Source organism: Corvus hawaiiensis, chromosome 1 (assembly GCF_020740725.1).
Source record: "Corvus hawaiiensis isolate bCorHaw1 chromosome 1, bCorHaw1.pri.cur, whole genome shotgun sequence".
Classification (NCBI taxonomy): domain Eukaryota; kingdom Metazoa; phylum Chordata; class Aves; order Passeriformes; family Corvidae; genus Corvus; species Corvus hawaiiensis.
Genome location: NC_063213.1, coordinates 83,969,825 through 83,997,247, shown reverse-complemented (window position 1 = coordinate 83,997,247; position 27,423 = coordinate 83,969,825). Strand labels below are relative to the sequence as shown.

General features: G+C 37.1%; 1 protein-coding gene across 6 annotated transcripts in view; it reads right to left on the bottom strand.

Moving 5' to 3' along the window:
- SEMA5A (semaphorin 5A) overlaps positions 1-27,423 on the bottom strand; it is a 322,127-nt gene that overhangs the window by 139,234 nt on the left and 155,470 nt on the right. For all 6 annotated transcript variants that reach the window (XM_048312054.1, XM_048312077.1, XM_048312047.1 and 3 more), the window contains 3 exons: positions 7,757-7,819; positions 1,865-1,963; positions 495-708 (listed from right to left, as the gene is read on the bottom strand). In XM_048312054.1, the coding sequence (XP_048168011.1) occupies positions 495-708; positions 1,865-1,963; positions 7,757-7,819 (376 nt within the window). The remainder of the gene's footprint in view (positions 1-494; positions 709-1,864; positions 1,964-7,756; positions 7,820-27,423) is intronic.

The window sequence follows — 27,423 nt, the reverse complement described above, 5'->3', positions numbered from 1 at the left end:
CCCCATCCTTTGGTGTCAGGATGCCACCTAAGCGGCTCAAAATGTCAGTCTGCCGCCTAAGCAGCTTGAAAGCTGAACTTTTTCTGCTTGTCAAGGCTGGGACCTGCAGGGAAAGCCTGGAGAATTCAGTCCTTTCTAAACTGTTTATTTTCTGCCTTAAGTTTTTGAGGTACTCAGAAGAGAATGCTCAATGCAAGCTGCTGCTCAAAGCTGACTCAGTTTTGCCATGTAAGAGCACCCTAACAGCAGCTCATCGCTGTGTCTCCAAACACGACTTACACATGTTAAGGGCACATCTACAGACTTCAGCTCTATTAAATATAGTCCCAAATACTTATACTAGCAAAATAATATATAAGAAAAGCACAAAATAATTTAAAATTTAAATAAACAATACTCCAAAACATTCAAATTCTCAGAATGGAATTTCAATACCATGAATATGATGAATGTGAGTTAAAAGAAGATGAGTCTCACAGTCCATCAGGACTCACCATTCAGCCACTTGGAGTTGTACTGGGCAGTTCGGAGAGGAGGAAGGGCCCCCAGACTCCGATAAATAGCAGGATCCCTTCCTGGAAAATCCATGGCCGTAGCAGCATATAATTCTCCACTGGAAGTGAGAAGAGCAGTGGAGTTGTGCTGGGGACTGTAGGGACAACGAGCCATGCCACTGATTTGGTCATGTATCTCTGTCAAGTTGCTTAACTGTAAAAGAATTAGAAAAAGGGTTTAAAATTACCTGAAAATTATCATTTCAGCCAAGCTGCATCAATCTGAGCAAAATCCTATGACAAACACCTGTTACCTGCTCAAGTACTGTACAACAGAGATGAGCTGACCTCTACATCAATATGAAATGGTCTCATATAGAAAGTCTCATTGTAATGTTGTCAGATCTCACTTTTGCCACTTTGATATGGAAAGTATGCATGTCAATCATTATCCACCATGCCTAAATGTTTTCTATTAGAAGGGGCTCAGACATTAGTTATCTCTGCAAAGATTGTGATTACAAAAAATAAATCCAAACCTGATTGCCAGAATCAATAAGGCATTCACCGTAGCAGACAACAACAACAACAACAACAACAACAAAATCTATTATTTGTTTTGCTGGTGTGTGTTAGGAAAAAATCTCACCTGAAAAATGAGAGTAACAAAAGGAGCTTTCCAGCTCAGCAGAACTATCTCTGATTAGTAGCCCAAAGACTTACAACCATAAACCACAGCATGATATTAATATGCTATTTGAAAATAAAGGTACAATGGGTTTAAATAAAATAAATCTGTCAGTGAGTTTTTTAGTAATACATCTATTCTTTGTAGTTTTCTCCCCTCCTGAAACAAATAGGCAGCCTAGTCCAGACAGTGACATTTTGATACTTATTATGAGTACAACTGATACTACAATTAGGCTTTTTCTGAAAACACAATGACAGATCTTCTCAGTCAAGATTTCTCATTCTCACCAGTCAGAAATCATTAATACACGTACTGTCATTTCTCCAGAACTACACATACACCGTATGTAGCTACACAACCACATTTTATAACTAGACCAGTTGATGCCAATCAGACCAGACAGTGGCAGAAGTTTTATAAACACCCAAGATTCATAAAAATTGGCATGTAGGAGGAACTGAGCTGCTCATAGTTGTGCATCTCCCATAGCTGAGGAAAAGACTGCAAAAAGAGATCAGTTAGCTCTCCTATTTGGCCTGCCACCACCTAAATCAGCCTTTTACACATCAGCTCACTCATCAGTATAATAGCCAGTTGTCAGCCATAACATGCCCTGCCTTTTAGTCTACTGGCTCAGAACAGGGACTTCAGCTCGTGGGGCGAAACATTTCACTCGTACCGTGCGATTGGTGCAGATAGGAGTGAATGCGTTGGTTCCACAGGTGAAGAGATGGTTGCCTCCAACAAGAAGCACTCGAATATAGTTCTGGCATTCCTCCTGCCACACAGAAAAGAGAGAATACATTCAGTGATACTGCAGAGTACAGAGGAGACTAGTAACACTTTGCCATCCATGGTATTTATCCACAGAGAAAAATTTTAGGTAAACAAGGCTCAAGCATACTGGAGTTAGCAACCACAATATGCACAGATTTCTTATTCACACACATATATCCATCAACCTTTCTGAAAAGTTCTTAACAGGATAAAATAAACCTCTCTAGTACTGAAGATTTCCTGTCAGGATATATTTCAAAGGCTTGGCTAAATTTCGAACTGATAGTTCAGATAGATGATCTGATAGACACTGACTTAAATAATACACTACTGTCTCAAGAGATCAGATGTTGACTTCAAAGACAGATTAGGCCAAGGAAGGAAGCTGTGAGGAAAATAGAGGAAAAAACAGGTTGTCAGTAACAAAAATATACTGAAACTAGTAAAAATAAAATTCTTGAGATGTTCAGATGTGGGTTTATTACCACTAATTTAATAATTTACCCTACCTGTTTTATTAGAAGCATCTACTTTCCCGTTAATTCAAAGTTTCTCAAAAAATTTCATTACAACAATACAAAGATGCTCACCCTGAGGAATAATTTAACGTGTTTTTTACCCCATTAGTATAGGTGAAAGCTTTATGATGTTCATATCTCTCACTTCAGGAGCTAGAAAGCAACAGCAATTTCTACTGCTTACTCAGACAGAAAGCTTTGTCCTGCAAAACTGAAAATCTCCCAGAACTGTATGATGAAAAATTCAAACACTTCTATTGAAAAAAAATCAATGTCCATATCCGATAAAATGATCAACAATACATTTGGAGAAAATAAAGTTTCCTGGAAACATACATTTGAATGCATTCACCACAAGATAGTCTCATAAAAAGCCTGAAAAAAACCTTGTGAAAATACAGCTATGCAATTCTAGCAGATATTAAGTGAAATCATGTAAGTAAATCCATACAATAGTAATAGCACAGAAGTCCCATTATCTGGCCTACAGTTATATTAAATTGATTGCTTGTTTATCTTGAAAATAGACTCTCATCCTGGAAGACAACAAGTGTAATCCTGAATAAATTGAACAGGCACAAAATAGACTGCAAAAGAAGACAGGGAAAATACTTTAAAGGTCTCTGAGAAAACTCTTAGAATTCATCTTCTATACTTTTCCTCATAAAAGTAAAGTTTAAAATAAACTCAACAAAGTCCTGTAAAATCTCAGGAAAAAAACTACCTCTTGGAGAAAATACCTCTCAAACCAACATTTGCATTAGTTTCTCATGAAAATTGAGCTTTTAAATGCTTCTCTTTGAGCCTTTAAAGGTAAAAGACAAACATCTTGGAAGTAAGATTTGATTCCTATTGGGTAAAAAATATGAAGTTTTTATATTGAACTTTATAAAACTATAATCTTAATATTCTTTAAACCACAAAGAAACTAATACGTAACCATACAACTGAGTTGGGCAGTGCAACAAGCCATTTAAAAAGTAATTCTTTCACTTCTTGACAGCATTGGTAGTTTTGGCAGCTTCCTTCTATCAGACTGCTTTAACTCCATCACCAAAAAATGCCCAAAAACTAGAAGGCAAATTTTTTGAGGTTTGTTTTTTGGGTTTTTTTGTGGGAAGGGTGCTCAAGGAGGTTCACAGAACGTAAGGCAGTAATTTATTCTTTGGTCTGTTTCCATTCTGCCCTTTGCAGCAAGGCATGGAATGTAAGTGTAGGAAAAATAAGTGGGTTCTGACATTACAACCCATCCAACCTCTCCTCTTCATATTCCAGAGCTCCCTGAAATAGCGTAATTTCCAAATTACTTGCACGCTGATCACCCACTCATTTTGTTCAAAAATAATGCTAATTTCTTAAACTCTGACATTCTTGGGAATCACAAGATTCTTTAATGTTCCCAAGTCCTGTGCCAACTTGACAACAATCCATAGGGCAACAGGGCAAACAAGATATCTCATGAAATTTTTGTTGGGCACACAGTGCAAAAAAAGGGAAATTGAAAGAGTAGCTTTTCTTAATTGGCTGTTTTCTTAATTTGAAAAAATATCCACACTAATGCAAAAGAAAATTTTAAAAAATTAGTCATGAATAAAACGGTCACCACCAAAAACATACTGAAAAAGGACTTCACTATTTAGTCACTTGAATTGTTCAGAGACATTTTTCTAGCCCTGAAGTCAAGCTTGGCTGTCCTGGTTCACTTCTGACACATGCAAAAATGAGATGTGTGTTGCAGGAGTGGCAAAGGACTTTAAAACCAAAACATTTTTTAGGTCAGGGGGTGGTGTAAAGTTTGGTAGCCATCTTTTATGTAGTCTTATTCTCCAGTTCATCTTGACCTCTATGTCATATACTTTCCTATTTGCCTATAAAAACATATCTGAAATAAAGCATACATTTAGGAAGTACTTTCTACTTTTGTATCAGCATACCAGAAACAAAATATGACTATTAGAAACAATTCAGCAGCCAAGCAGGCTAGGTTGTTACTGAGGCTTAAGACCACCTTGACAGTCCAAGGTCAATCTGGCTGCAGTACAGTTATCCTCCTGCAGCAATATTTCTTGTATAGGTTAACATTTTAAATACACCCGTGTTTAATTTCTAAATACTTTTATTGAAGTTTCAGATACTAACACACCCAGCCATTACAATCGTAAATAAGCAAAAAATGGGACTTAATTTCAATTAGCATGATTATTTTTAACCTCTCTTTGGCTTATTGCATTCTCAACAAGTGCATTTATACTTTTTCTTTCTAACATTCCCTACCACAAGTGTCAGTATGAATAAGCAAATTTATTCTCTTAATCATGTCTGGTGTTTTAGACTTCTACATGCTAATGCATGCTGGCCACAAGGACGTAATTTTGTGTGGCTCACTTTTGGAGCCACTAGATATTTTAGGCAACATCTTAAATTGGTGGATAAATGTCTAAAGTCTGAGTAACAAGCATCGGCCTTCAAAAGTCAAGTGTGCATTACACTGTCAAATGTGACAGATGTCCCTATATATTTTTCCCTTCAGCTCTTTTCCCTTGTTGGCTTCTAAAGCATAAACCTCAGAACAACTGATAACAGCTACAGGCAAAAATTCCATGCAGCTTCTTTCTCAAGAACAAAAAAAGAACAAAAGTGTTTCACTGACCATTATCTCAAAACTACTCAAGTTGCTTCAGGGTTCGAAGCCACCTTCTGGCTTCAGGGCATTCACTCTATCAGTAAAGTGACTTTCAGGCAATGAGTTCAGGTTTTGCCACCTGAACTCATTGCCCTCGTGCTGCTCTGTAGCCAGCAGAGCTTCAAGAGAAACCAGGATCTGAATGAATAACCTACCCACAGCCATCCCGGCAATCCTCATCTCCTTTGCCACAGTCTGGGCTGGCCTTAACATATTTTGACTCCAGTGTTTCCTGTCTCTTCCTACAGTTACATGAGCCTGCCCTGAAATCTGAATTCACATGCGAAATGTTACAGAAATGCAACCCCCATCAACTCTGCAATTTGGGCTGGATCGATTTATACAACAGGCAAGCAGGCAAGTTTTTCTGATAATAGTAACTGGAATTGTGTTTGCCAAGAGATTTCCCCTGAAGAGGGACAATTCACTGTAGCACTGGAGTGAACTCCTCCTGATCTGATGATTCCCAGTTTTTCCAAGGGAAGGCTCTGCATGCATCTCCTTCTACAGAGAGTATAGTGACCTTGCTTTAGTCTTGGAAATAAGGCCATAAAAGACAAACATTGTTTGGCTATCCTTTCCCTGGTCATAAATTTATCCTTTGATTTTAACCTTGACCACATCAGTGAAAAGAAAAGAGGCACGAAAAGTTCAAAGAGACAATTTTCGTTCCAGCTGGGTAGGTTTCCTCAGACAGTATCTCTGCATTCTCCAACAACTCCCACATGAAGCTTTCAGGCCACAAAGTTTGCACACCAAAAAAAAAAAAAAACCCAAATGGTAAAAATAAGAAGAAAAGTATTTACTCCCAGGATTACTTTTGAATGTAAGGAAGCATAAGGACTATACTCCTCTTCTAGATTGTGAATGAGGAACATGGCTGTGGGTACAAATGAAATCTTTAGCCAAATAATAACAATACTAAGAAACAATCCCAGAGGTCATTATTTGAATAGCATATGTACTATTTTACAGTGACAGCTCAACTTCCAATCACCATTTTCTTCAAAAGGGTGTGATGGGCACAAATGAAACTCTGCATGAATAAAAAACTACACTAAAGTCCATTCTTAAATATGTGTCATCAGTGTTGTGTATTTCTCCTAACAAAATGATTTAATAGCAGCAGATGCTTTACACTGTTGAATCAAATGTGTGGTAACAGTATTGTCAACATATTATTCAAAAGTACACTACTATAGCCTCAAATTTACAATTACTTCCATCCATCATGTTAGATCACAGTCACTGCACTATGACTTTCAGACAAGCTGAATGTTATTCTCACAGCTTTACACTTGGAAAATCACTGTAAAACAAAGCCATATATGTTTAGTTGCGCATAGCATTCCTACCAGGATAGTTTCTACTGTATATGCCCCTTGATCAATGCATTGTGATATATTCTATTGACCCTTGAGAATATTCCCTTACTTCCAAGTATTGTCATCTGAAAGCTAAGGATAAAGGCTTGAGGGATATATTACATATTGAAGCATAAATTTTCTAGGGAGAAAAAACAACTTAGAAAATGAAACATTTGCTTAAAATATGAGGTTCCAAGAGTTCTTTCTTTTCTATACCTCACAGTATAACATGGCCCTGCATCTGAAGGGGGGCCATTCTTCCTCTTCAATCTAGAATGTACTGTCATACACTGCAATTTTATTTTCCAGCACTCAGTAAAAAAGGAGCTGGAAATTAACTGTTTAATGGGAGAAGTTAAAAATTCAGTGATTAGATAACTATGCAGAAGAGATTCCTCCTCCATTAGATGACAGAGCTTTCAGAACATGTTTTTGAAGCTTGGAGTTTTTTGAGTTTTGCACAACAGTAATGTATGCAACACATTCTACAGAATAAAAGCAAGTGTGTTCTTTTGCACTTATCACTCTTGATGTGTTCTCCCTTTATGTTTTAACTGAATTAACTTTAACCATTGAACAGTACAATAATTAAAAACATAGATTGCATGCAATTCTAATTGCTTTTATAATTAATTTGATTACTAGCTTCACATTGGGACAGCCGCAGGTTCCATCTTAGCATTACATTTACCTGTGCTGAAAAATAGAAATGGCAGCTGGCCAGATAAAGAATTGGTTTTAAATACAAAAAATGTATCAAGTTCAATTTCTAAGAAGTTAGTGAATTTAATATTATTTTCTTCATAGCACCAGTAGATAGGAAATAAAAAAGTTAATAAAACTGCATCTTAAACACAGGGATATAAATTGAGAATTTTACAAAGTAATTACACAGTTATTCAGAATTTACAGCACAGAAAATGAAGTGAGAACACAGTTCACTACATTTGACATGCCATGTTTAACCTTGGTGTCAAAACAGTAAATTGTTAGAAGCTAAAGTTCATGGTCATTTCAGACAAGAATCACGTGACTGTATCTCTCACCCCGTGCTCCCTATGCTCTTCTTTATTTCTTTGCTTACACATCAGTGCCAGACCCCTTTCCTGCATCTCTCGTCAGAAAGAGAGACAGTAAAAATGCATATGGTAGAGATTTATACACTGAATTACACCTGCTATTAACATAAAATTTTTATTAAAGCGGAACAGCTGTCTCATGCTTACCTTTGATTTGCCTTTACTGTAACAGGCTCTTTTAGTAGCTTCATCACATTGCCACTCCACTGCCTGCAACCAAAAGGAATTTGTTAGAAATGAAGGGAACACAGAAATATAAGCTCCTGACCTATTTAGGTCCATGTTTGTGTTATATGTTTCAGAGATACTGATGATTAGCTGTGGATGATCCTATCCATAAATGCCTCTTAAGAGTTTTCTCCTTCAAAATGTAGTTTTGCTGTTGAAGGTTTTTCATTATTTTAATCCAAAAGGAAGCTGGACAACATCATGACTCAGTGCATCAATCACTACAGCAGAAATAACCACAGTTACATTTGATACTATTTAGGCATTTTTTTGGTGAGTTTTATTAAGGTAAGCAGCTAGAGAAACACACAGAAAGGCTGAACCTCTTTCTCCAGAAGAGTTGGGCTGCATCACCACAGCATCTCATAAACCTTGTGCTGTGGGAAAGTGTGCCCTATTGCACTTTTTGAAGTATTAATCTCAAGCATCAAATGGAGATTTTGGTCTCTAAAGGAATGACTGCAGTACTAATCATAAGCATCCATTCAGAGAAAGAAGTAATGGGCAGAGACATACAAGACAACAGTGAAACAGTGTACTGCAAAGCAGAAGCAATTTATCCTCATTTTTTGAGCTGTCTCACTGCTTCAACAGATTTATGCCAGGACTGTAATGCCTGGTCTGCATTACTACAGTTTCACTGCATGAGTTAATTCCAGTTATTTCCATATTTAACATTCAGCAGCTATGACTTACAAACTTTATTGCTCAGTGGAGCAGGCTGCATGCTTGGTGTTAATGTGCCAATACATGTACATATTTGAATGCCTATATATGCTGTGTAGTCAAAGTGCATTTTAAATCAGCCTGCATTCTTTCACCTCAACAGTGCACATCCATATGTTCTTTAGATAAAAATGCCACAAAGCACTTCACAATTTATCAAGAAGAATTGAGATTTCTGAAGTAACCACTGCTGCCTAATTATTGAAACCACAGACTTTTCATTTTTATTTGCAAGGAAATAATGAGAGACAATTTATCCAGATTTAATAAAGGAAATGTTTTGTACCTGTGTTTTAATGGAGACTGTATTAATAGCAAGCAGATTCTCCAATTAATAATAGGGTGAAAGCCTATTTAAATTAAGGGGGAAAATGCCTTCAGAGTATTTGTGTTTCAACAAGCCCAAGAATAAGCATTTTTCACTTCACTTCACTTCAAAAAAAAACTACTTATGAAAACTAATGTAATCACTTCTCTTCCTGCATCCTAAACCTGCCTACTTACAGCATTTGCTTTTGCAATGCTAAATGACTATGGTGTATTGGGGAATATATTGAAAACTTCTGAAAGAATCTGCTTGTGAATGACCCTAGAATTGATAACAAATTATATCTAGCAGCATGAAAGAAACCTCATACCGACTTAGATAAAAAAGCAGCAATGACCTAACTCTTTTGACTTGGTAATGCAAAAAACAATTCACGTCCGTAACAGAGATCATGGGACGACCAACTAAATTCCTAATCAAGTCATTAGGACACACTGAAGCTCCATGTTATGTGGCACTAGATACAAGTGCTTAATATGTTATCTCTGAACAACCCAAAAAATTTCAAATGCCTGGAGAAAGTCAAGAGTTAGTCACCAGGGGGAGGTCAGAGTAGAAAGAGAGCAAAATGTGGGTGCTTAAAAGGAAGGTTTGAAGGAAAGTTCTTGCCAAAACTGAACTGAGAATAATAGGTCAAACATGAACAGCAGGAAAAAGACTGCATTAAATACAAAATATTTATCAATTAATCATTTTTCAGTGAAAAAAATACCCAGCTTTCAATTGGCTTTAAGTCCACAGTAAAAGTAATTTGAAAGGGAAGGATGTGAAATATTAAAACATTATGTAATAGTTCTGGACATCATAGTTAACAGGACACATAAGAACCCAAATAGAAGAAACTGCTACAACTAGATATAAATATGTTTGCTTGCAAGTTAACCAAATGGCAAACTCTCTGGGAAAACCCTATGCATGACAACATCTGCTAAAAAGGAGTAATACTATGTGGACAAGAAATAAATGCAGACACACTGGTGACAAAGCTAAGTCCCATCTTTGAAATCAAGTGTACTGACAGTCCTATAGCCCTTGGTTCCACTGCTAGAGGAGATAATAATAGAGGAGGCTGCAAATGAAATATAGTACAAAGGCATCTGAAGAGACCTGAGTAGTTCAATCTGTTGTGCTTTGGTCCCTAAGGCTCCCACATAGCTCAGTAATGCAGGCAAACATTTCTATACAGAGCTTGCTGCTTTCTTTTTACCTTCTAACCTTCAGGAAATTCAGGGGAGTTTCCCACGAAGTGGAAATTTTGATATTCAACACAGTCTACTGCTTATACACAGGAGGAAGACAGGTAGAAAACTCACCAAGCTAAATGGCATTTCAATGTGGGAAAAAAGGGAGAAAAATGTGTCCTGAATCTTCAGCACACAAAGACAAAACAAAATGTCCCAACACAGTAATAACAATGTGGGTTTTGCCAGTAGAAGATTACAACTTGAAAATTTTCATTCTGAAAGACCAGATGGAGACATATGGATTGCATTATTCTAAAAAGCAAGTGCAAAACCATGTTTAAAGATGTTACTGTTATCCACTGCTTCCCTTAAACTGACATATTCTCCTGCTTAATACTGATTGATGACATTTCCATGAAGTTCAAAGGAGGAGAGCAGATATGACATGCAAACCATGTTGGATATTTGATTCACTATGAAGGTCTATACAGCTAAGATTTATCCTGTTAGGATATTTTCTTTTCTACTTTTCTTAACAAGAACTTTCAATTTTCACATGCAAAACACAACTTGCAGCATTCAGTGTACTGGTTTTAATTAATATTGTAATGCTACTTAAGCTGGCAACAAAGTTCATTGAACCAAATTATAGACACAGAAGTTTGTTCACTCTGGGGAAAGAGTAAACATAGATTTGAAAGTCAGTGTCAGAGAAAGTAAGGGCAGGTCATACACAGCTATTGCTACACATCTCTCCAAAGAACACAGCTGCAGAGGTTAAGGAGTAGGGTTTAAGGTGACACATCAATCTGTTTCTGATAGCAAGCTGACAATATTTACAATGACATGGCTTTTATAAATCCTGTGATCGATATGGTCTTTCAAGCACTTCTGTAAATTTAATGCCTTGACTTAGTGAGCTCCTCATTTCCCAATCTTCTTCATAAATACATTCTCTTATACATAAATAAACCTTAATTATGTAATGTAGTGTGATTTTTAACACTGTGAAAGTCAACGTGAGCAACTTTCAACTGCAGCTGAAAGATACAACTTGAACTTAACCCAGTGTACTCTGATGAGGATGTCACAGATCACTTTTGAACAGGTATTGTTTTCTTTGGTTAAAAAAATGCATGAACCACAAAGCTCCATACATATTTGACATAAAATCAGATTGAACAAAACCAAGGCTTTGGTGCACACATAAGTCAAAGCTTGAACTCTAGTTTCAAACTGATGGCAGGCAGCTTTTTGTAAAATCTCAATTGTAAATAACTGTATCAGTGTTTTAAATAGTGATGTGTGTAAAGAACTTCAAAACTTCAGATGAAATCTCTCCTGGCATTTTAAAGGGGTAGTAGGAGGAGAGAAATTCCAGCCAGCAAAGAAAACAAATTCCAATTCAAGAATATAAAATGAAACTATTATCTTCAAAATGAAGAAAATGTACATGCAACACCTATATGCAAGATAAAATTACATTATTGAAATTAATAATATTCGTTGGAACAACAAATACATTTTAGTAACTTCTCTGGACGAACAATAAGAGTTTTGCTTAGAAGTTAAACTATTGTATCTTTAGAAAGTTAAACTAAATAACTGCAAAGAAATTAACTCCAACAAAAAAAATGAAAGAAGACAATCTCTAATTCAAACTGATTTATCCAAATAGCTTTGAAGAACACTAAAAGAGAAATATGGAAAGTGTAGAAACAGTAAATAATGTTCACAGAAGTAACTCTCAAGGGATTCTATTACATGCCCGACATGCAGCAACGAAGGAAGTCCCTAGGCAAGACATCTGGAGGTCCCTTCCAACCTAAATTATTATATAATTTTCCAGAAAATTAAAAAATACAACAGAAAAAAAATTAGAGCCCTAAGTACTTAACTTTAATAAGGACCCTTCCTATAATTCTAACTTTAATTAGAAAACGTAGACAGGAAATTCAAAGTTTGAACACAGTCAAGAAAGAACTGGCCAATTAGAATGATTTAAGTGAGAGATGTATTAGTTTTACTGACAGGGCACCAAAAAAAGTGTGGCTTTCACCTACAGTGAAAGCTGCACACATAACTGAGTACAATCAGACCTCCTGGGAGAACTATGCTCCCATAGCTACACAGATACTCAAAACAAATACAGGTAGACAGGTATGCATTCATATATATATTTATATATGAACTTTGAAGTGTAGAAACGGAATGTACTATTACATTTCATAGAGAAAGAAGTTAATTAGTCAAGAACCAAGAAATGAACAGAACAGTATTCCAGACAGATGGTCCAGCACTTCTTAGGCAGATGGCTCTGCTAATTAGATACTGGCAAAAACAACATTAAAGAAGATAGTTTAATTACACAATGCCAAAAACTAACAACTACATGATATTTCTTTTTTTTTTTTTCTTTTTTTCACTATCTGCTTGCTTTCATCTCTTGTATCATGTATTTAAACAATACTCTGGGGAGTTGGGGTATAATGGCAATAACCATAATAATATATGTCAACAAACATGAGTAATATTGCCTTACTGTTCACATCAAGTCCAGCAATGGAATGGCTTCAAAATGTTTTGGCTTCTTTGGCGAGGGTGTCTTACAGCCTGCCTAATTAGCTCTGGATGCTGGATTCCAAAAGCTGAATTTAAAGAGGCCATAAAGAAAGTGTCAGGATCGTAAACCCAAAGAAAGAATGTAGCCATGGCGCAGCACACCAGCAAGACATTAGCAGCAAATTAGCAGCCGCAGAGTTAGTGGTGGTTTTGATGGTTACCAGAAATGTTAAGGCCCGCTTTGGTATAATGACATCCTTGCTTCGAGCAAATATGTAAAGCCACTTAAGGAAGATTTATACCTCTCTCTACTTCACAGGAACCATTTTCCTTGTTTTCCACAGAGTCATGACCCCTCATCCTTGCAGCCATTGCTGCTGGAGCTGGCTATCTTGCCAATAGGCTCCTGACAAATATCTTTGGGGACTATCACTCTCTGAGTGAAAAACTAGAGTAAAATATTAAAAAGGGGCTTCCTTTAATATAGCTTTCCTTTTTGGCTCACAAAAAAAAAAGGAAAAGCTGGTTTCTAAGGATTTAAGGCATCCTGGTTAGGCTTTCACACGAAGTGATAGGCCAGCATTTCATACAAGAAGTCCAGCACCATATGGACAACTTTACTAATTGGCTACGGTCACTGCATTATTTTGCCTCCAAGTTTTTTTGCCACATGTAACAGCCAATTTTCCTGGGAATAACATCATGTGTGTTTTCATTTGTTCAGAATCAGCTTTTACTGTTCATCCACAGTTAAAAAATTACAGTTTCTTATAAAGTAAGCACTGCAAAATGTATGGAAATAAATATAAAATCATGCTTGAATTTTCCAGGTTTTGGAATTCAGTTAGAACTGAGATCCCCTGATAGATATACAACTCTGTACTTAAACCAAGTAATATCTGAACCTTTATATGGCTTCAAGGAGCTGATGTCAACTTAATTTTATTCCAAATATACTAGCCTGAAGTATATAAAAAAGTGAGAAGTACATACCCTGCCAATTCATGAAGCAACCAAAGTTTTAATCATCTGATTTTACTGACTGTGCAAATAGTTGTTGAAAACTGTCAGAGCTAATATGATAAAAGAAAAAATTAACCAGATTAGAGAAGAATTCTATCAGAATTATCAGAGAAGAGTTCAGAGTTACTAAGACTTTCGCAAACCCTCAGTGTTGGGCCACTCCACTAACTTGAATGACACAGGACTCTGCCCAAGACTGAACTTTCATAAATGCCAGCTACCCATCCACCTGTGCATTCCACTCTTTGTCTTCTGCAAGGATTTCTAAATGTCACAAAATATCTACTTGCTTTACACTTAACAGACACAGTTGTATAGAGGAAAATAAAGTTCCAAACTTAGAAGCTAGCAACTCAAAACTTGAGTGTGTTTGGAACTAGGATTTTCAATCCTGCTCCCAGAGAGTTATTAAAAAACCCAAAACTGTTGCACTGTGACTTTCAAAGTTTTTATTGCTCCAATCTGGCATTTTGAGGCTTTTACAGCTTTTATGGACATTTAAAATTGAATGCAGGATTGTGCTGAAGGGGTAAAACAACAAAATGTTCTTGCACTACCAAACTTGGCAGCCATTCAGCAGGTAGGAATGAGATTTCACAACACATCTTTAATGCACATTCTAAAATTGTACTACATATAGTAAATTTAATGTTTTGAATAAATTACATATGAATCCTTCAAGATTTAACATCTGTGTTACCACACTGAGTTTTGAAGTGTTTCCTGGGGGTTTTTTTGCAAATAAGATTGATTTTAGTAGGTTAAAAATAACTGTTATTTACAGTAATAAAAATATTTTTTTAAAGTTAACCTAAAAACAGTATCTCACAAGATGGCAAAGAGACAAAAACTGTTGAAGGAACTTTAAAATATGTATTTTTTTCCATTAAATATGCAAAAAAAAATCAAGAAGATTTTAGATTGATGAAAGCGCAGAGGAAGTAGAATGCTAATGACAGAAGAAATGTAAGAACCACCAATTCATGCAGCTTGTCCAGTGAAAACCTAGTGAAAAAATACGTTTCAACAGCATGGGGACACATATTCTACATCCTTCTGGTTAAATTAATTGCCCAGAAAGGTGATTGTGAAAATCAAGATTTGAGTTTTCTTCTTTCCATTCAAGGATAACACATAAATATTAAGACATCTAGAAAGTGGACGGGGCAAAACTGAACACGGTAAGAAAAAAAACCAACAAAAATTTCCAGAGTTGGCAACACAGTTCATGACAGCACATTTGACAGCCGACAAAGGGAAATATGGAATAAGGAAATTTCAATTGTTTACTTTGAAACAATTGGCTTTAATTTGACATATGCTAAAATAATATGAGAAACAAAATATCAAGAATATGGAGAAGAATAAAAAGTAGAGAGACACGTAAATTAGTATCATCAACATATAGATAATATCATGAGCTGTAGAGTTGGACAAAAAAACCCCAGCAGGCTGAGAAAAATTCTCATTAGACACAAAATGCAAAAGATGTTTATTAAAATCAGAAATCTTGAACATATAGCTAATAGGAAAATCATTGGAGTGTAGCTGCACTGCTACATTATACAGAAATCAAGGGTGAGAAAGACAAATAGGAGCCTCAGGACTAAGGAAGGTATCTGTTCAGAATATGAAAATGTCTTTAAGGGAACATCATGTACTCCAAACACAATGGAAGGAGCAGAGGGAACCAGGGGACCCATAACCCATAACTCTAAATCACAACTTCATCATGAAGACTTGAGATAACATTGAGGCTATGAAAAAGCCTGAACAAAAGTTCCTTTCTCTCTTGTTTTGACACAAGTGAATGGTCTGGGGCAATGTCAGTGCCACATGGAACTTTGCACCTCTAGGTTATATGTTGAACATCATTCAAGTTATTAATTAGTGGAGGTCAGTGACATCTAGCAACCTCGTAGTAGCAACATTAAATGAGTGGGTGATTTCTATCCAATTCCTAAAAGACAAACATTCAGACTCAAATTGGCCACTTTTGCAGAAACAATGGAACAGCTGCTTAACCCCTGTTACATATAAAGGTGTTTACCTCATTCCACAGTGACAAGGAATCTTAGGAAAGCAGTCACTGAAACAATCATCATATCTTAATAATTCATCTGCAATTTTCCCCCTCCTATTTCCCTCCCTGCTTGCAGACTTGCAGAAAACTCTACTCAGCCTTTAGATTCAGAGGCCTTCAAGTGTTGAGATAAGTATCTCCTAAATTTCAGTAACACGCAGAAATTTTAGTGAATATCTCATGCAGAGAGGCCAACTGAAAAATTTATTTCTGAAACAGCTGTGCAATGTTCTTCTACTCCTGTAGCCTCTTTTCCATATTTCTTGATTTAGAAACTCTTTGACTGCTACATAAGAAGAACAATATTGTACTTTGGTATTTTTCTTCCAATGTCACTGAAAGCTCAGTGAAAGTAACTACAAAAACATGATAAACAAAACTCATTCAACAAAATGCCCAGTGCAACTGGTAATAAGGCACTTCTATGCAGCCTTGGGGCTCTTATTTCCTTTTGCAAGATATCATCAGCTTTCCCCTTTCAAATTACACCTTATTAACAATTTGTCCCCTGATGGGTATATTGTAGCTCTTAGCTCTTTAACAGTGGTTTATTTTGGAAGCTAGTTTATAATTATAAACAGAAAGTTACAAAATCTGTTACTAGGAATTATTTCTTAAAAATTCTCCTGTGCTTTTTCTGCTGAAAATCTTTTGAAGTCAGTGCTCCAAGTCCCAAGGCTTTTACTAGAGCAAAGCACTCCAAAATCAAAGCGAGTTTTGTTTAAGAATGTCCTGGGTTGCAGTGTATTCTATTACCATCCCCATCAGCTGTTGAAATCAGGTGGGGCAGTGTTTCCTTGCCTCCTCCCCCCAGACTATCTTTCTGTTAATTGCCCATCATTGTCCTGCCGCCTGACTCAGAGATAACTCCCTCCGGACTATCTTCTGTTAATGAGCCTAATCAACACTTGGCCTCATGACTCATTACCCCATTGTGAGATGCTCCACCCAGAGGGAGGAACCAAGCATCCCATCGTGGATATAATCTGAGGCTGAACACCAGAGACACCAGCTTCCCACTGGATTTCCAGAGGACAGGAGCTACACAGCCACCACTGGACTTCCTGAGGAAGAGCAGACTGTTTTACTACAGGATCAGCACTTCAGAGGACTGCAGCCACCATTCTACCAGACTGCTACCACCACCCTGCCTAACAGGGTGTCAGGTTGTACCTTGACTCTGTCAATTTGACAGTGTTTTCTGTTACCTTTTTTTCCCCTTTTCTTTAATTTCCATTAAATTGTTATTCTGACTTGGTGCCTCCCACTGGTTTGTTTTCAAACTAGTACAAGAAGAACAGAAGAAAAGTGAGAAATTGTAAACATTCTCAATATCCACTACAGAAAAGGGGCGGCTTCTAAACAGTAGTTTAGAATAGGAAACCCCCTTAGAATATGTCTGAAACACTGAAGAACTCGAGAACTAGACCAAAGTCCACTCATTTTAGCTTTTACTGTGAATTGTGAAATGGGTTTGAAACTCAGATCAGGCTGTTCTGAGAGCACATCTACAAAACTTCAAAGTCAAAAAAATCCAAATAACCAAAATTAATTTTCTGTTGTAAGTGTAAGGTATATAAAAATGAAGATATCTCAGTATTCTTGGGGGGAAAAAATAAAGGACAATCTTTATTTCTTCTAAAAAAAACCCCACAGAAAACGAACTGACTGACCAAAAAACAATAACCAAAATAAAAATAATTAAAATAATTTTAGAAACAAATTACATCCCCCCTGCCTGTCCCCGTCCCCCCCCCCCCCCCCCCCCCCCAAAATACCCCAAAACAAAGCAAAAAAACCAGCCCAAAACCAAAACAACAAAAACTTTGGTTGTTCTGCATGGCAAAGGAAAGCGGGAATAGAGACATCCTTTTGGCCTGGATGTTAACTGCGAATGAGAACCTACATAACCCTTTCCTCATGTGCAACAGAAGTTTCACATCAGCAACGTAAGATTAAGACTGGACAAAACCAATGCATTCTTTCCTACCCATGCTCCTAGAAATGGCACAATTTTTGGCTACATTCATCCAGACTATCAGGATTCTGTATTAAATGTGGCACTTTGAATTTGGATATTTTCAATATTAATCTTAAGCTGTCAGTTTCTGGAAAAAGCAGAGGGAAGGCAGGACAGAAACTGGAATGTGTATACATTTAGAAAGCATGCTAGAATGTAGGCAGCTTGGCTGGCTGCCAGATGCCCACCCAGCTTCTTTCTCATGAATTCATTTTATTGACAATTAAGAATAGAGTCTGATAGTCAGAAACAGACATATCTAAAACACTTTCCCACCACAACCATGACCAGCTTTTCACAGGAACAAATTCATCCCTTCACTCTGGACTCTACCTCCTCCTCACCAGCCGCACAGGGGTATAGGGAACGGGGACCCACACTGTCACTCTGTCATCCCCACACTTTTCCCTACTCTGTACAATCTTCATAGCTAGAGACGCTTTTCTTTTAAGCCAAAATGATTTCAAAAGTTGCAGTTCTGTTAGAAAACCATTCCCATTAATCCCACAAAAGCTATACTACAGTGAGATGCAGCAAATAAATTCCAATATAAGTTGCATGCAAGCAAGGACCAGCCACTCCACTGAGAATCAGAAGAAACAAAACACCCTAAAAATTTGAATGTCGTATCAATCGACATTGAAATTATTACATGGTTGTGTATATGACAGAAATACATTACATACTTGTATATATAAAAATATATATAATTTTTAAATTAAATGATTATACATATGTTTGCCCATTTTTGCTTCCATTCTGCGCTTTTTTGGTAATAGTTTGCATGCTGCTGTCTTCAAGTCACCTAAAATCCAATGTGAATATCTTCATTCACGATGCTCTCCATTTGTCAGAAATCAGTTTGAGGGGAAAAAAAATGTTCCCACAGACACTTTAGCTCTTAAAAGTATTGATCCTGATGCATACCTTGTACCTACTTTTGGTTTTAATCACTCTTCCAAAAATATATGTCTGTTCCTATTCTTACACAACAGATTGGATCAGAGTGAAAATGAAGATATCCATTAACACACATCGTAATTTTATGACTAATCAGTACGCCTTTAGTAAAATAATCTGCTTCTTACTCTTCGTGGTACTTCACAACTTTCTGAAACCTCCACCATTTAGACTGAAATCTTCCTCTGCTAGAGAGCAAAATACGATCAAAGTAAGCTTTTTTGTAAAAATGATAGTACCAAAAAATATTTTTTTTTCAATTTTTTTATTTGGAAAAAATTCCTGTCCCTTTATTCCATGCACACAAAGTGATTGGGGTGAAAAATAAGATAACATAGTAGGCAGGTTTTGAGAAGTTGTATTCTGTGCACGACTGGAAAAAACTTTTGATTTTACAAAGTTATTAGGGTAGCACAACAGAATTAAAACTTTAAATGTATGTGAGTTGGATCTCATATTTTTTTGCTCATTTTTCTGGGACAATTAAATGACATCTCAATAACTTTGTAGGGATGGCTGATGTCCTCAGGCAAGAAAACTCAATTGTTCAAAATAAATTCTTCTGCACATTAAAAAAAAAAATGCCCTTGGCAAGAATATTACGCATTCCCTAAAACATAAACTGCTAGAACTAGTAACAACAGCAACAGTAAAACCAGTAATAGCAATATTGAAGTGCATGAGTAAATGATACAAGAAAAAAGGTGCACCACAAAATGAGATGTCTGTATGACTCATTTCAGAGCACCAACTTCCCCCCTCATAGTTAGAACTAAGCAAAGCTCCATTGACAGAATATGAAAAAACCTGAATTAAAATAATGCAAAATAAAAGCTATCATGTCAGTAATGAAAAATAGGAAGAGCGAGAGGAAGACATAAGGCTTTCTTTGCTAGTTTTCATCTTGTCTTACTCCACTGTCCCAAATCCGTTGGCAACAAAGTGCTGCACTGGATTAATGGAAGTTAGAAATTAATTTTTTACTCATACATTAAATACCTTCCTTCTACACATACCCATGAACTCCTCTATAGCGGAACTAACTCAGCAAATTTGCTAACTAAATCAGCACATTTTAACTAGTCAGTCCACAACCCCCCAAAGGCCTCCTAAGGTACACAGGAGCAACTTCTAGTATACAGTAATCATAGCATCAAAAAACACAAACTTGTCTCAATAAATGGAGTAATGTATTTGACATAAACATTTTTAAGCTCAATCTAAATTAAATACAAAATCATGTTTGACGTTGTGCTAGCTGAAAGTTATTTTCCAACACACATTATTTTTCTAGTATAGATGTAGCTTGTCATGTCTTACTGTCAAAAGAATGCTAATTTTCCAAATGGGATAAGCCAAGCAGGAATCTCAATCATTTGACTCTTGTTCTTGGTTTAATGAAGAGAGATTGGTATCTTAAGAATCCTGGGGGGTTAATGCAGATGTTATGCAAGGCAGAGAACAGACAATAATTCTGATTTGGTAACAGCCTGAACATACTTAAAATGCATGCTTGCAAATCCCTCCCACTGTCGCCACTACAATAACATCTTTTATTGAAGATTTGTCTATTTTAAGAGGTCAGTTCTCCACAAATGCTAATCTGTTCTGATTCAATTCGAAACTGCAACATGCACTTGTATAAATCAAAACAGCACAGAACAAACCAAAAATGTCAACATGTTGGTTACTTTCTGCACACAGGAGGCAAGTATCTTTTGCTGCACAGGGAGTACAGAGGGAACTTCTTTCATATCTTAGCAAAAGAAGTCAACACAATTTTTAATTTCTTTTCTAACACTGCAGATTTCATGCATGCTCCTCAACCTAAACACCACAAGTGGAAGAAGACTGGATGAAGAGAGAGCACTAGCTAATACTAGAGGCAGTCACAAAGAGTAAATATGCTATATTTGGGCAGAGTATCTCACTACCACACATGAGTACGTGCCCTAGTGAGCAGACAAAATGAGCATCCTTTGGTTTTTTCCGAGAAAATTACATGCTGCAATTGGGTTCACTCTAAACACCTACAAAGGGACACGGGGAGCACCGAACTGTTGAAGAAGTAGATAAAGATACATAGGAATCTGTTGAGATGACCTCCAGGAACACTCCAGAACAGTACTATGCCCGAGAAAGATCATCCAGTGATATCATAGCAGGTGAGTGAACAGAAGGAGAGGCAAATGATCCAATGCTGGGTTCTCTCTACCTACACTAATTTATGGGAGCAAAGATGCCAACAAAATCAAGTAAGGTACAGTAGAGATCTGGTCATCACGTGTTTCACAACAGAAGCTGAGACACATTTAGAGGGATCCATAGTCCATCATCTTCGAAGTTAATTATGGAAAGAAAGTAAGGATAGAAGCAGAAAGATAAAATGGAAAACCTGTCTCCAGTGGCCTGCTAGGAAAAGACTTGGGTACATAGATGGGCATCCTCTCCAGAGCAAAAGGTATTTTCCCCAAACACATATTGTAAGGAGTGCTATGAGGCCAGAGGGTGCAGTAGGAATGGCAGACTTCAGCTACCCTCATAAAGTCTGGACAGGCATTACACTATATCCTGGCAGCAAGAGTAAACTTTTAGACACAAATCGAGGTTTTTAAGAAGCAACTTAACACAAGGCTGAGTGAAAAAGCAGTTCTTAACTTTGTTCTGAGTAGCATGCAGGAATAGCACTGTAACAGCAACCATTATGTACTTGGATACTACAGCATGTTTGCATCATGAAAGGGAACTTCAGGATGAAGCAATGTGATAAGAAGGAGCTAGGTCAGGCAGCTAAAAGTTAAATTTTTTCAGACAGCATTTAAGGATACCTATCTGGAGACTTAGGACAAATAAACACTACCTTGCAAAAAGGAAAAAAGAAAACCTGAGGCAAAGGGCAACTTGGAACAGATTAACAACAGGACAGAAGTAGTTAACAAAAGGAAGTAAGCATCTTTCAAAAAACTAAAGCAGTGTCAAAATGAAGAAAATAAAGCACTTGATGCATAATTTACAAAAGTCATAATTATTACGAATAAGTCTTTCAAAGACATTAAAAGCAGGAATCTTGACAATTCAAAGAAGCAATAAAAGATCAAAGAAGTGATTAAGATAAAGCCACAACGAAAAGCCCCCATATTCCTCCCCCTGCCCAAATTCATCATCACGGAGCTCAAGGAAATTCTCATCCCAGAATGGGCAGGGCTGCTCATGAAAAACTGTCATCTCAAATCATAGTGTTGTTACGAGAGGTTATAGAATACAGATAAAATGAAATGCAAAATATTTTCAGCATGGTTAGAATATTAAAAGTAATTCAGAGATGAAAGTGCTGAACTATTAAACAGTGTTTCAGCTTACAACTGCTTTGGTACCTGAGGTCTGGAAAACAGAAAATATATATTTCTAAAATGGGCTCCAGGAAGATCCAAGAAACCATCAGTGCTGATGTCTCTGTCAAGCAAATTATCAAAAATTGCATAATAAGTAATAAAGAGAGTGAACAAACATGCAAGGCCACCTTGAAATTCAAACCACCCTGACTGCTGGGTGAAAACTGTCCAGAGCAACATCTCTGAGCCTCCTGGCAAAGCCTGTGGAAGCCAAGCATTACCAAATGCAGAGGAAGATCAGAGTTAGGAGACATCTAAACTGAATCTAACTAAACTAACTATACAAGTCTATGGGACCAGATTAGCATCTAAGTGTACTGAAGGAGTGGACTGAAAACACTGCAAAATCATTATCAGATTTGCAAGGAAACAACCAGTATGAATCTGACAAGAAAAGATCACCCCTTACCAACATGATTGCCTTCTTTGATGAGAACAGTACCCACTGTTTTACCTTACCTTTAGCAATATCTTTGCCACTGTTTCCTGCAGCATCCTTAGAGCCTGGCTACTGAGATACTGACTGGGTTAACAGATGACAACAAAAGTGAAAAACTGTCTGAGTCACGAGGCTTGAAGGGCTGCATTCAGCAGCACAGAAGCCAACTGGTCACCAGTTACCAGTCAGTTGAAGACTGATATTTGGGCCAATATCATTTCATGCCTTCATTAATAACCCAGACAATGGGACACAGTACACACTCAGTAGTTTTGTAAATTACAGATTAGTCAGAGAATATGGGACATCAAAATGCTGGAGAGCTCAAAATGCTCCGTTTTTTCAGAGGCACCTCAACAGACTGGGGAAATATGCTGAAGGGAGACACATCAAGCACTATAAAGGCCAAGTCCTGCATCTGGAATAGAATAAAAGCCTAAAAACATCACTGTCTAGAAAAATAGATATGGATATGGACAAAGTATGATTAAAGGATATCCAGAAAATACATTCTGTTTGGATTTTCAATATGTATTGGACAAGCTCTCTTACCAAAGGACCCTTAAAAACCTCTTCAAGAAAATCAGGGCATGAGGGAAGGTTCTTCAATGGAGAAAGAGATTAAAAAGTAGGTGGTCAGTTTTCAGAGGGGAGGAGGTGAGTAGCTGAGATCCACAGTAATCTACAGCAGAACTCATAAATGGTGAACATATCCTTAGGTGATGCAGAAAAGTGAATGAACAGTGATGTGACAATACCTGCTAAACAGACCAAGTTATGGAGATTAGCAAAGAACTGACTGTATAGAGTTCTAGGAAACCCTTATAAATCTGAATGGCTAGCTATATATATTGAATTTAATTTGCAGTTTTAATAAATGAAGTGTTGCACAGCAGGAAAAACTACCTCAAATAGAGAAATTATTTATTTTCATGTATTCATTGATGAACTCTGAACTGAACATCACTATTCAAAAATAAAACCTTGAGTTAAAATAATAAAAAAAAATTAAGAAAAAATTATAAGAAGTACAAAACACAGAGAACAACCTTGTACCATGGAACAAATCCATTTACCCCCTTGTTTTGAACACTTTTTGCATTTCAGTCCCTACCCACAATTTCAAATTTGAATGTAAAACTAGGAAAGATGCATAGAAAAGGGACAAAAGACCTCCAGTTTTTTGTGTTTTCTTTACAGAGTAGGATTAAATAGACTGATTCCTTAGGCTAGGAAAAAATGCATCTGAGGAGAGAGATAATAGACAGTTATACAGTCATGAGAAAGGTGCACAGAGAATATTGTTCACTGATTTTAAACAGTGAATTACAAGTGTATTCGCTGCTCTTTGAATTGTAAAGAATATTTAAGGATATAAACCCCAGAAGATCTTCATTCCCATAATGAGCTGCAGAACTCTCTTCCATAGGACAACAAAGATACAAAAATTAGTTAAATGTCACAGGGTGAAATTGATGTGAAAATATCCCTCAGGGAAGTGAGGTCTTGATTAAATCTGCCCTGCTGGCAGTACATTATTCTATTTTGTGATACAAAACCTAATCAAACAGAGAAAATTGCTTAATTATTATTAAAATTTCTGCCATTGAGTGGTGTGATTTTGTTCCTGTGGTTACCTCGCTTTGCAAATCCCCTGTGACAGCTTAAGAGCTGACTGGATAAAAACCCATTCGAGACCCTACCTTCACCTCAGGCAGCTCCTGGGTTCCAGTAGATGAGAAAATTTTCAAAGGAACTATCATTACAAGTTTAGGCTTTTCACAGGCACCTGCTGCAGGCTGGAGACAAGACAGTACAGCAGGTATGGTCTGACCCAGTACAGGAATTGATACAACCTTCTAATTATAACTCCAAATAGAGAAACATCACCCACTATTTATCATGATTTACTTCAAATTAGCAATAAACTTTCATCACAATTATATATTTTGATGCTCTTTAAAAAGAAATTCACCAAAAATGTAAGAAAATCAAGCATAATTTATAATTAATATCACTAAAGCTATTCTTTATAGCAAGGGAAATTATATGAAACACTTATCAAACAAGGACCAAGTCTGGAGTTTTTCCAAATTAAAATAATAAAATCAAGAATCAATATCCTACCTTAAGCCTAGACTACAACCCAAAGTGCGTTCTGTTTTTATTATAACATCCAGGTTCAGGCAGAACACTGCCTGTTCTTCGCTTATGTGCTATTTATTTTACACTGAAAGCACTCTTCCAGTGACTTACAGCCTGTTGTGTCCTAGGCAGGTTGCAAGTCAGCACTCATGATCTTGTTACCTGAATCTGAGTATGTGTTTCTACCTATGCTGCCCCCATTTCTGGACATTTCTTGCTAGAGAAATTTCCCTTGTGCAAAATTTTGCACGTTCTGCACATATCCTTTTGCAAATTGCTTTCCCTGATTCAAAGCAGAGGGAAGAACATCTAGAGATTGTTCTGTGTCCTGTCTGATAAATGAAAGCCCTGTTTTCCGGTTGCCTGGCTACGCTCTGTGTCCATGATGATGCCAGTGCAATAAACACATTCTTGCTATCAACACTGGCCTTTTTTAGTTTGCCACTCCTGCTAGGAGAAGTCAGGGAAATGTAATACACATCCACTACTGACATTTAGATCTGGTTGGAACAGACTGTTGTTTGCAACCCAGGGAGGAAGAAAGGCCGAGGGTGAGACATGCTAGATGCTGTCCCATAAGGACAATAAGAAAAGATAGGAGTGAAAGAAGAGATTATATTTTCTCATGGGTCTTGGGGGCCAGAGACTCCCAAAGTCTGGTCCGACTAGCAAAACTTGAGGTAAAGGCAGCACTGAGTGCCTTGGCCTTTTCCTTGTCATTTGTCACCAGTTCCCATGCCCATTCGGCAGTGGGACCACATTTGCTCCAGTCCCTATTTGGCTGCTGAGGCGCTTGTAGAATCCTTTGTTGCTCTTAACATCCCTTCCCAGATTTAACTCAAGGTCAACCTTAGCTCTCCTAAGCCTATCCTCACAAGATCAGACTCTGCACTTCTCCTGGGTCACCAGCCCCATCTTTCATCTTTCGTAGAGTTCCTTTTTACGTCTTTTGAGTTCAGTTAGGAGCACCTTGTTCCTTTAATGCTCTTCCAAGCATGTTCATTTCTACTTGCCATTTTCAGTTGATTCATAGGAAAAATCGAGGTACACTACTTTCAGATATTAACCCAGGACAAGGTTAATTTTTGGCAGTAACTGGGAAGGGGAACGACTAGGACGTGAGGTTATTTTGTAGCACATCAGTCATAATCAGGGGCAGGGGACAGGGGCTCTCTTCCACGGAGAAGGGAATCCTCACAGTCAAGAAAACGTGGTGGAGGGAGCTGTCTGGTATTGTCTATTTTAGGGGGGATTTATTCGTGTGAATCAGTTCTTTTCTTATACCGTCTGTCGTTACTATTGTTGCTGTTACTGTTTGGTTTCTTATCTCATTGCTGTTTCCAGTAAAATGTTATTTCAATCCATAATCTTTGCCTTTTGTAGCTCCATCTCTCAACTTCATCCTGCCACAGTGGGAAGCAGGAGGAGAAAACCAGGAAGAAAGACCAGCACATGGTTTGGGGAGTCTTGGTGGGGGCACGGAATTGGGAATTACCATTCCTAAACTGTGATATCAGCAAGGAAGAAAAAAAAAAATCCACTCTTTCAAATTAGTAACCAAGGCTTTGGGTTTCAGTATTCACTTTCTGGTGCTCAAGTACCTTGTCACTGCAATGATTGCACTGAAGTATCAGCCACCTGCCTCCACTTCCATAGCACTAGTGCAGGAATCACAATGCTCTGTTGTTTCTGTTTAAGCCTTTGCTGTACCTTGTCCTCAACCCAGGTAATAAACAGGTTCACTGCCTCAAGGAACTATCTATGGACCTGCCAAGAAGAAGCATCATTTTGCCTATAGCAGGGACTTGATTTGTGTGAAACTGATGCCAAAGTCAGAGCTTTTAATTTCTCACAACGAATAATGAAAGTAACATCCTGTATTTCAAAGCACCCTCCAAATAAAAAAGGAAAGGCTTTGTTTCTGAGGTACATTTTGAAGATCAAAATATAATTTATTCCAGAAGGAAAAATCAAAATGCTTCATTCAAGAAATTTTAAAATATGCTGAGATTTTATGAAATAATCCCACATTCCCCTACTTTAATTACTATAGCTCACTTAGATACAGAATTCACCTTTTTTTATCATCAAAATGCTCATCTAGCCTAAAAAATTATCAGGCTATAGCCTTCAGCTAGTTCTTCCTTTAATTGTCTTTTAACAATTTCTCACAGTCTTTCAATAGTCTCCTCCCTACTCTGAAGGCCCTGTGACCATTATGTTTAAGATGAACTCCACAATTTTCAGAAAGCTTCTTTATCAATACAGAATGTATGCCCAAGTGTTTGTCCATGACAAAAGAGAATGAGCAAGTAACAAAAGCCATAGACTGATACCAGATTAAAAATAAAGGTGCTGATTTTACTGGAAAATATCCCTTATCAATCTCCAGTAAAGCAGAGAAAGATTTACCCTTTTCATGGCTAAATCCTGGATTGGAAACCCTTCTGGAAATATCGAAGATCTGCTAGTCCAAAACCAGACAGACAATTGGGAAACTACAGTCAGCTCAGAGTCAGCAAGTACTATCAGGCAAGGAAAGAGACATATAGATTAAGAGATCCCACAGGAATCCAGATAATCCACAACTGGAAATTAGCTGGAGAAAAAGAAAAAAATAATTACAGAGAAAAACTGAGGTTACTATTAGAATTGATTAATGATTAAAGTCCTTTTTATTGTTTTAAGCCTTTAGTCTGCCTTGTATGTTTAGGAATAGGGTTA